Source organism: Geospiza fortis, unplaced genomic scaffold, assembly GCF_000277835.1.
Source record: "Geospiza fortis unplaced genomic scaffold, GeoFor_1.0 scaffold34, whole genome shotgun sequence".
In the NCBI taxonomy this organism is placed as follows: domain Eukaryota; kingdom Metazoa; phylum Chordata; class Aves; order Passeriformes; family Thraupidae; genus Geospiza; species Geospiza fortis.
Genome location: NW_005054474.1, coordinates 1,198,535 through 1,208,841, shown reverse-complemented (window position 1 = coordinate 1,208,841; position 10,307 = coordinate 1,198,535). Strand labels below are relative to the sequence as shown.

At 47.1% G+C, this 10,307-nt stretch overlaps 1 protein-coding gene across 1 annotated transcript in view; it reads left to right on the top strand.

The window, feature by feature from the left end:
- WNT3A (Wnt family member 3A) overlaps positions 1–7,167 on the top strand; it is a 103,124-nt gene extending 95,957 nt beyond the window's left edge. The window contains exons 4-5 of the mRNA XM_031062956.1: positions 3–252; positions 3,424–7,167. Of these exons, the coding sequence (XP_030918816.1) occupies positions 3–252; positions 3,424–3,903 (730 nt within the window). The 3' untranslated portion in view covers positions 3,904–7,167. The remainder of the gene's footprint in view (positions 1–2; positions 253–3,423) is intronic.
- The last annotated feature ends 3,140 nt before the right edge of the window (positions 7,168–10,307 follow it).

The following is a 10,307-nucleotide window of genomic DNA, read 5'->3' as shown; positions in this document are numbered from 1 at the left end:
GCCTTCGTCCACGCCATCGCCTCCGCCGGGGTGGCTTTCGCCGTCACCAGGTTCTGTGCCGAGGGCTCGGCCACCATCTGCGGGTGTGACACGCGCCACAAGGGCTCTCCTGGCGAGGGCTGGAAGTGGGGAGGCTGCAGTGAGGACGTGGAGTTCGGGAGCATGGTGTCCCGGGAGTTCGCGGACGCGCGGGAGAACCGGCCCGACGCCCGCTCGGCCATGAACAGGCACAACAACGAGGCTGGAAGGACAGTAAGGACGTTTCATTTCCTCCTTTCCTGTTGGTGTTTTCTTGCCTGAGAGGATAAATGGTGGGAGGGGACTAAAGGGGGTCAAAAGGCCTAGATCTGGGCAAATTTGTGTCACAAAATGGTAGTACCTGTCTATGATAGCTCTAGATGGACGTGCCTGGTCCGTGAAAGCTCCACAAAAATTCACCCACAGAGATGTAAATGCCTGCCTTGGAGTCAGCTGGCCAGACCTCTTTTATAGAGCATGGATCAAGGCAGGTGTAGGATGGGATTTCATCCCATCCTATGAGGATATCTGCTCCCAGAAGATGGGATTTCAACTCATCTTATGAGAGTATCTACCCCCAGAAGATGGGATTTCAACCCAATTTAGGAGAATATCTACCCCCAGAAGTTCCCATTCCTGGAAGTGTCCAAGGCCAGGTTGGACAAGGCTAGCAGAAGGTGTCCCTGCCCATGCCAGGGTGGTTGGAACAGAGCGATTTTTAAGGTCCCGTCCAACCCAAATCATCCTGTGATTCCACTATTAGAGTTATTAACCCTTATTCCACTATTAGAGTTATTAATAATGTCCTAATTGTGCCTGTTCCCTTCCACTGACTGTGGGGCACCTGAAGTTTGAGTGCAATTGTTCATTCCCCTTCTCTGCAGCCTTGAGGGAGGAGAAGAGCCAGGAGAGCTTTCCCCAAAGCCCATCTTCTCAACCCTGTTCTATTTCCCAGGAAATATTTAAACAAAATTAGAGGCAATATAACTCTGGTGCCTCCTGATTAAACTTGGATCATGCCCTGAAGCTGTTTTTACTTCAAACAATCCTGGAACAAAACGTGTAGGGGAAAAGAAAGCACAAAATCTCCCTTATACCCAATCTTTTCCCTAGGTGGAGTAATCCCAAAAGGGGAATATTCCTTTTTTTTTTTTCCATCTCAAGAATAGCCCATAAATCCAGAAGAATGCAATTTGTGGGAAATAATTTGTAGAACTGAACCACAAAGCCCTGTCTAACAGAGATTATGCCACAGCTTCTCTGAGATAGGAGAGAACAGGTTAATGTGGTCTGGTCCCCAGAGCAGAAGGTCTTGCACATATCCAGGAGGACATTTGTGCACTGAGCTGTACCAAAGCCACCACAGCTGCCAGGCTGGGGTTTCCTGAGAGCTCCTGAAGTGGATACTGTGAATTCCCAGTGGTGTTATCCCACCTCACACCACAGCAGAGCTGTTGGAATACAACCTCTGAGAGGGAAATACCACCAGAAACCAAAATTGTCTGCAATGGAGACGACCACAAGCAGTAATGTGGTTTCCTCCATCTCTGGCCTAAATTATCCCAGGTACCCCCAGGGATGGGGCAGTGCTGGTGGCTGTTACTGGGGTATGTAGTGGGGAAAAGAGGGCTGGGGAGAAGCTCTGGAAAGGAGAGATTTCCTTTAAAGTGAGAATTTGTTTTAAACTGAGAATCCTTGGAAAAAAACAAACATGTGGTGGTGTTTGAGGGTCCCCAGAATGAGGGAAGAGATGAGAATCTTGACTCCATGTTTCAGAAGCTGATTTATTATTTTATGGTATATATTATATTAAAAGAAAATTATCTATTAAAACTACACCAAAGGAAGAGAAAGGAGACATCAGAAGGCTTGAAAGGAATGAATAATAAAATCTTGTGACTGACGAGAGTCCCGACACAGCTTGACCTGTGATTGGTCGTCAAGTAGAAACAATTCACATGAGACCAATCAAAGATGCACCTGTTGCATTCCACAGCAGCAGATAATTATTGTTTACATTTCGTTTCTGAGGCCTCTCAGCTTCTCAGGAGAAAAAATCCTGGCAAAAGGATTTTTCATAAAAGATGTCTGTGACACAAACATCCCTGTGATCACAGGCCTGCAGAGGTCTTTTTACCCTAAGTCTTGTTCCTTTACTCTGAGTTCTTCTAGGGCATTTTACAGGTGTCAGAGGTTAGAGAGCAGATGTCACACCACAACCTGAAATGCCAGCATTTTAGAAAGCACTGATGTTTTCCATCCTCACCATTCCAGTACCTATGGGACAGCTCTTCCAGGCCTCCATACCTGAGTGTTCCCAGCTAAACCTGAGCCGTGGGCAACGTTTCATATCAGTTCCCACAGGAACTCCAACCCTACCGCTCCACCAGGAGTTTTGATTAAGCTCAGTGTGATTATACCAACCAAACCTTCTGCGGTTCTCTCTCCTCACTAATTGCAGACAGCTTTGTGGCGGCTGATACTCCGTAAATAACACAGGAAAACACCTGGTGAGCACCAAGGTGCTGATTCATGGCAAATCTCATGGACTCAGGCTGGCACTCGCCTGTTCACGTACCCAGAAATTTGCTGATCACTCTGGAAATGCAGATTATCAAGCTGTTGCATAAGGTTGTCTCCCACCCCAGAGTACTGGAGGGCAACACCTCTGTTTATTTAAACTCATTATATAAGAGGTAAAAACAAGTAGCAAGCTTCTGGGATCAATAATCACCCTCCCATTTATCCCAGGAAAGTGTTTTGTGTTGAAGCCTGAGCCTTTAAAATCAAAAGTAGGGCTCTTATTTTTTTTTTCTTCCTTTGAAGTGATTTTAGAAAAATCATAACCCTGGCTTTAAAATAAAAACAAATCCCTTTTCAGTTTCTGAAAGTAGCCATAGCAAGGCTTGAACCTTGTTTGCTTAACATATGTAAAGGATGGAGTTCTGTTCTAGATAGTTAGGACATTTCATCTTCCTCTTATTTTTAACAGAAAAGCTGCATTTTCCATTTGTGAAGATATTGTTTGAGTAGCTTTGTGTGTTCTTTGCTTCTCTACCCAGATGTGTTTGAATTCTTTTCCTGTGTGACAGCACTGTAATATTCCCACACGAACACTGATAAGACAGAAGTTAATAAATCTCCTTGGTGAAAGTTTTCGGTAAATCCTTAAATTTGAGCTGGGAGTCAGAACCAGTCACTGAAAACCATAAAGTACAGAAGTTTTATGGCTTAGACCCAGCAGTGAGGGGAGGATAAGAGGATTTTTGTTCACAAGAGTATAAATATATCTATGAAAACATCCATAATTCCTTGGAAAATCATGGCCAAGTGGCAGAATGTCATAAAGAGTTTTAATTACAGGTTAATGTCTTCCTTCTCCTTTGCCTTTCTTCTCTTTTGCAGGCCATCATTGAGCTCATGCACCTCAAGTGCAAGTGCCACGGGCTCTCGGGCAGCTGTGAAGTGAAGACCTGCTGGTGGTCCCAGCCAGACTTCAGGGTCATCGGTGACTACCTCAAGGACAAGTACGACAGCGCGTCCGAAATGGTGGTGGAGAAACACCGGGAATCCCGCGGCTGGGTGGAGACCCTGCGGCCCAAATACAACTTCTTCAAGGCCCCCACTGAGAAGGACCTGGTTTACTACGAGAACTCGCCAAACTTTTGCGAGCCCAACCCCGAGACAGGCTCCTTTGGGACCCGCGACAGGATCTGCAACGTCACCTCCCACGGGATCGACGGTTGTGACCTTCTGTGCTGCGGCCGCGGGCACAACACGAGGACTGAGAAAAGGAAAGAGAAGTGTCACTGTATCTTCCACTGGTGCTGCTACGTCCGCTGCCAGGAGTGCATACGAGTCTACGACGTCCACACGTGCAAATAAATCAGGCATAAAACCCCCCTTGGCCGGGCTCCGAGTGGAGAAATGGATTGTTGAGCCTACTTCCTCTGAGGTTGCAGACGTGAGAGAAGTCTACTTTTTTTGATATTAAAAAAGAATAAAAACTGGACAAAAAAATTTAAAAAATAAAAAGGCTAAAACTGGTTGGATAGAATAGGTCTAATGACTTCTGGGCTATCCCGAGGTACATCTGGCAGTCGCACAAGTTCTGCGCCGACGCCGATGCCTCCGGAAGGAGAGCAGCTTTTTCCACCAGCCCTCAACACCCAGCTGGAAGGAATAGCATTAGCAAAAGCATGGATTTGCTCTGCTCCCACCCGCCTGAAGTGACTCGTGCGATGAAGTGTCCTTTGAAAGACTTGCATCTTCCTAAGCATCTCCTTTTCCCTCAGCCAGGCAGAGGCTGTGCCGAACAGCAGCACTGAGCTTTCTGAGAGATCTCTCTGCAAACCCGAATGGCCAGACTGTGTAATATGAGCAACAACAGCAAAAGAAATAAAAGCAGATAAATTACAGATTTTTGAAATAAAGAACATGACTACTTCTTTGCTTTTGCCTTGGAACCAGAGAAGTCTACAAATATTTAACAGAGCTGGAGAGCGGGCAAGCTCTTGATGTGAACTTTTTAGCGTAGTAGCTTCTGCCAGATTGGACATAGGACCCTGTGACATCTTTAGAAAAGGAAGGAGGGAGAAGAGGAGGGAGAGAAAGAGAGAAAACTGCTGATGACTTCCTGTAAACTCCCTGTTGGCACACAGGTGATGTGCACAGTATGGAAAAGTTCAGTGTCTTGTGTGTGAAGTGAAGAGGACTCTGTGTGCATTGAGAAGGACACAGTCCCACAGCTGGGAGTGCTGCTCCAGCTCTCCAGCCTGGCACGTGGCTCAGCCAGTGAGTCTTCCTTGGAAACACGTGGTGCAGTGAGTCTCTGGGGCTGGACACTCACTCCTGAGCACAGGGCATCCATCTCCTCAGCACCCCAGGGAAAGGATGGCAAGGGAAAGTGTTCACCCTTCCCTCCTGCTTGGGGAGGTCTGTCACCAGCAGTGGAAAGTGCACTTAGTTCTTCCACTCTCTGCACGTGATGCAGGCTTCCCAGGCACTTGGCAGCAGCCTGAGCCCACAGGTCTGTTGGGAACATGGATCTGAAGGACTCGTTGTCACCCATTAATTGACATGAGGGTGAGCAAACCCACCACCACCACCACACCCCACAAGCTGGAGCAGTCTCAGACTCAAGCCAAACCTTGTCCCACAGCTAATTCCTACAGCCATCCCCACCTGTAAAAGTGGCACAGATTAAAATGGACAAAACCCAGAGTCTGAGCCAGCCCAGAGTTTGGGTAAGTTTGGACACAGAGCCAAATCCCAGCTTTGCAGTGCTGGCCCATCTCTGCTGCTCGCCCCTGACTGCCCATCTTTGCGTGTTGCTCTGCTTCCAATTCCAGATCAGGATCACAGTTTACAGAAACAGGTCTCACCTCCTCCATGGGCTCAGCCCACCACCTTGGTATTTACAGCACTGGAACCCTGCTTGGGCTATTCCTGGTCAATACTGGGATAAAAGAGGGGTGAACCAAACACAGTCACAGCCTGTTTTAGCCCCAGATGCACTTGCCCTGTGTCCTCTCTGCCTCACCCCTGCTTTTGGGTTCCTATCCTGGAAAAAGGACAATGGATGGGTGTTTATTCTGCCTCTTCAGCACAGAAAGGGAAACAGGGCAAGAGTTAATTCCCATTTCATGGCAATGTCATCATGGCCCTTGGCTGGTTCACTCCTGGAAATCTTTGTAGAGAAATCAGAGTGCTCCTCTCTGTGTGTCAGCCTTTTCCCAGGAACCAAAGGAGGGAGTATGCAGAAGAAGAAGGGAACAAACAGAGCTTAATCCCATCAGAGAGAAAACAGGAGGAAATGATGCCTCCAAGGGCTGGCTCTGACTCACAGCGTCTCCTGGGACTACTCCTAGGCTGGTGCAGTTTATGCATCACCCATTTGTCTCAGGGCTGTGCCCAAGGGCACAAGCAAGATTTGCTTATTGATGGAGGCACTTCTATCAGTGCTTTGCAAAAAAAAAAAAAAAAAAAAAAAAAAAAGCTGCAGCGAAATGAGAGCAGAAGAGAGAGGAGAGAGGAGATCAAGAGAAGCAAAGAAAAATATGGGGAGAAAAATCAATCTGTGACACCTGTCCATGTAAACACTGCACCCCATCAATGGCCACACACCACGTGGAGAAGGCAGTAGGTCTTAAATGAAGATCAATTAATGGATGCATGACTGATTTTCATAGTGCAGTCGTGGAGAAAAGGAAAACTTAATCATGGGAAATAGAGAAGGAAGCCACTGCAGGGGGAGATTGCACCTATAACCAGCATTCAAACACAATCTGTCAGGAAAGCAAATGCTCCAGAAAGCCACATAAGGGGTGGAAGACATTGATAAATTGGAGAGGATGGGATAAGGGAAGATACATCTGATTTACTTAATGTGATGCAGTGCAAGCAGCCACAGTGAGGGATGTCAGACACGTCCTACAAGGAACTTCTGTCAATAAATGGTGACACAACAGTGAAAATTCAAATCACTGCAGGCCACAGTCCCTTCAATCCATTGACTTCAGCGGGGTCACACCCACAACTGGTTCTACCCTAAGATTTTTCAGCCAGGTGGTTTCAAACTCCTCCTTTTGTACCACACCAGTGAAGAAATGGGTTGGAGGATTTGGCTTCCATGTGTGGGAGCTGGAATCTGGCCCCAGCCCATCCACAGCATGTTCACATCCACCATTTCTGCTTTTGCACCAGAACAAGCCCAGCGTCACCAGCAGGTGAAGATTTTTGGGAAGCAGGGGGAAAAAAAAAATTGAAACTGGGCATTTGCTGAGCAATTGCCTCCAGAGGTGAACAAATTTTGACTGCAACAGTGGGATTTATTTCATCCGGTCTAAGCTATTTATCTAATTTTCTGCTGGGATCAATGGCAAGAAACAAACCCAGAAGGTGATTCATGGTATTTAGGATGGTACCTAAGTTATGTTTGGTGAAGTGCCCTCTGGGTGTATCTCTGACTTCAGCTGCTGAGCTCAGAGCTGATGATGAGCTCTTCCGTGGGTCCAGACTGATGATGTGAAATCCACCATGAGTCAAGGAGGTGAAGCTACAACCTGATCATCATCTGAGATGGGCTGGCTGTGCTCCTTCCCTCCAAGCTGGGGTCAGGCTTGAACCAGCTCAGTGGCTGGGGGCTCTTCCTCCCCATTCAAGGGGATTTTAATGAGGCCTGTGGGTGCTTGTCTGGGTTTGTTATGTAATTAATCATCTCTGGGATGATCCAATGTGAGGGGCTGAGCAGCTGCTACTAAAGTCAATGAAAAATGCCTGAGTGAATTCTGTTCATCACCCTGAGCACACCCAGGGGGTTCCAGTCCTGGGTGTGACTCTGCCCATCCCTGAGGGGGAAAAAGAGCCTGCCAGGGGTCTGGGAGCTGGGCCCGTGGTTTTGGAGAGGGGGCTTGGGCCATTGCTCACTGCTACATGTGAATTTGGAGGTGTCTGAAAAACTGAGATCCCTCTCCACTGCCTGCACCGGGTGTCTCGAGTCAGGGTTTCCACTGCACCAGTGAGAAAAATTTAGCCAGTGATGAGTGAGGTGCCATCCTTCCCTACAGGAGATGGCCTGAATACCACCCAGAGCTGCCTTCTGCCTCAGGTTCTCCTGAGGAAACAGTAGGACCTTACTTATGGAAGGGTCTTGGCATTTCACTCAATAATATAAACATCTGGTGACATTCTACAGATGCCCTACAGTGTCCTGTTGGGTCCAGATGTTGTTTCAATGGCCTAAGACCCACACAGATCATAAGAGACCACTGGGTGTCCAAAATGACCCAAGATTGTCTTTGTGTAGGCAATTGAATTGGGCACTTCTCTGGACGTGGTTTTCTGTCAGACCTTCTCCCCCACCTTGGTGTAATGCTCCAGTTTATAATCAAAAGGAAAACATCATCCATTTCCCACAGATGGGACTGGCCATCTTCACCTCTGTGCTCCCTGGTGTCCTTCCCTGGTGAGGTTTGTCCTCAGGCAGATGGTTTGTACCAGGGGTGTGTCTGGCAGGACGGGGGAAAAGGGACAAGGTGTCACCCAACAAAGGAACAGATGTGAAAAATAAAAGTGAAAAAGGACCATAACTCCATCCTCTGCCATGCTGCTACCCAACCTCTCCTTTAGCTGAACAGAAGGGTCAGATGGGCCCCATCAGTTCCACATGCAAGATATTAAAGACAGTGGCGTTACCTGTGAGGGGTGAATTTGGCCTCATCTCTTTTCTTTCTATGAAGGAAATGGAAAGTTTAGGGGTTTGGTTGTTTTGTTGGGTTTGGTTTTTGGTTTGGTTTTTTTTTGTTTTGTTTTGTTTTTTTTTGGTTTTTTTTTGTTTTTTTTTTCCCTTGGTTTGATTTAGTTTTAGAATTTGGGGGCTTCTCTTTCTCAGAGAAAATGAAAATATGGGGAGGGAAGAACATTTTTGTTGCTTGACCCCAGTTATCTCTCTCAGCTGGGTCTCGTGCCCAGCACTGACAGTCTTCTCCAAAGCATTTTGAAATCTCCAAAATTGCTTCCACTCCTTATGGGAAGCTTCATGTGCAGAACTAAAGCAGTTGGGATTTAATTTTTGGAGGGGATTGCAGAGACAACCACACCACAAAATGCAACACGGCACAGAAATCCCTGAGTCAGCAGTGACCACGTCAGCCCTGCAGTGCTGTTGTCTAAGCTGAGCATTGCAGATTTTCTGTATTAACAAACCTCAGAAAACAATTTCTTCTGCCTCTCAATCTCAAATAGTTTTGGTGTTTTCATTGCATTCAGATGTATTGCCACAGAAATGTCCCTGGATTATGTTACGTTTGTCATGTGTGTTCATAGTCTTACCATGCCCCCATCCTTAAATTCATATAAAGGAGAAACACTCTGAGCTTTGGGTCACTTTTTTTTTTTTTATTTTTACCTTCAAAGATTGGTTTCAGTGCTGAAAATCTGGTGTTTGATGTTGTTGGGGATATTCAGGGTTGCAGCATGAGCACTCTGCAGGAGCTGGGAGTTGTGAATCACGTCCCAGGGTCTGCACTATGGAAATTACTCCAGACTTCCCTTGATGCTTTAACAAAATCCCTTTGGGAAGATGAAAACAGGGCCATGAAAGGCACCAAACGCAACTGCCCTGCTCAGATCTGTCATTCCTGAGCTCCAGCAGCTGTTGGGATGAGATGTCAGGGAGTTTTGGATGATGGGAGAGAAGGTGGGCTGGGCAGGACAAGACCTCATCTCCTCTTCATACCTATAATTTCCTATTTTCTACCTCCCTCCAAACTAAACCTTGGCTGCTTTAGTTGTGACTTCTCATGATGGGAGTATCTCTTTTTTCTAGATTTCCCCTCTCTCACTGGAAGCAGCAGTGGCATCTGGCTGAATTGTTTTATTCACACCTGAACCCTTCCATCCTCCTGTTTCCTGCCTTCCCTCGTGTTCCCCAGCAAAGTTCCTGCTCTGCAGCTCCTCTCCCCCAGCTCAGGTCCCCATAAACAGCTGTGGGGTGCAGATTCCTCAGTTTGGTGGGAAATGGGGGCTCCTCTGGCCCCCATTTCAAAGAAGGGGTGTTTAGTCCTCATTCTTGCCCGTCTCAGTCTTCGTGCTCTTGGGCAAGTTGGCTGCTCTCACTTTGCTGCGTTTTCCAGAGGGGTCCTTGGTGCATCTCCACGTTGGAGGAGGAGATTTTTTTTTCTCAAGAACAAGAGGCCAGGAGTTGATTCCCAGTTGATTCCCTACAGTGAGATTTAGAATACAAAGTGAGATGCTTAAAGGCAGGTATCTACATGTGCTAGGTCCTTAAACCCCCATACAAACCAAATTATGGTCTCCATTTGCCTAAACTCAGCGTTTAGGGCTGAACTAAATTATTGAAATCGTGTCTAGAGCCATCTGGGATGCTCCAGGGTACCCCACTGGCTCCTGAAAGCTACTCTGGAGGAATGTGGGCTTCCCTTGGATCTCAGGGCATATCTGGCAGACCCATGCAGATGCTTCTCCACCAGAGATGGGTGTCTAGATGTCTGACTCCCATGCAGACACAGGCTTGGGGACATCCACAGGTGTGTGTGTGTCTTCATCCATGAGCAGGATCCCACTCCAGATTCCAAACTCTCTTTAGATTCTCTGAGGTGGAAAACTGGTCATGGGCTCAATTCTCACTTAAACCGACAAAAATCAGGTTCAAGTGTCTCAAGGGGAGCAGAAGGCGGACCTGTTCTGTAAAGATAATTATTTTAATCCGCTTTACTGCCTGGTTTGTCATGGCTGTGACCCCAAGGGAGCATCTCTGCTCTTCCTGC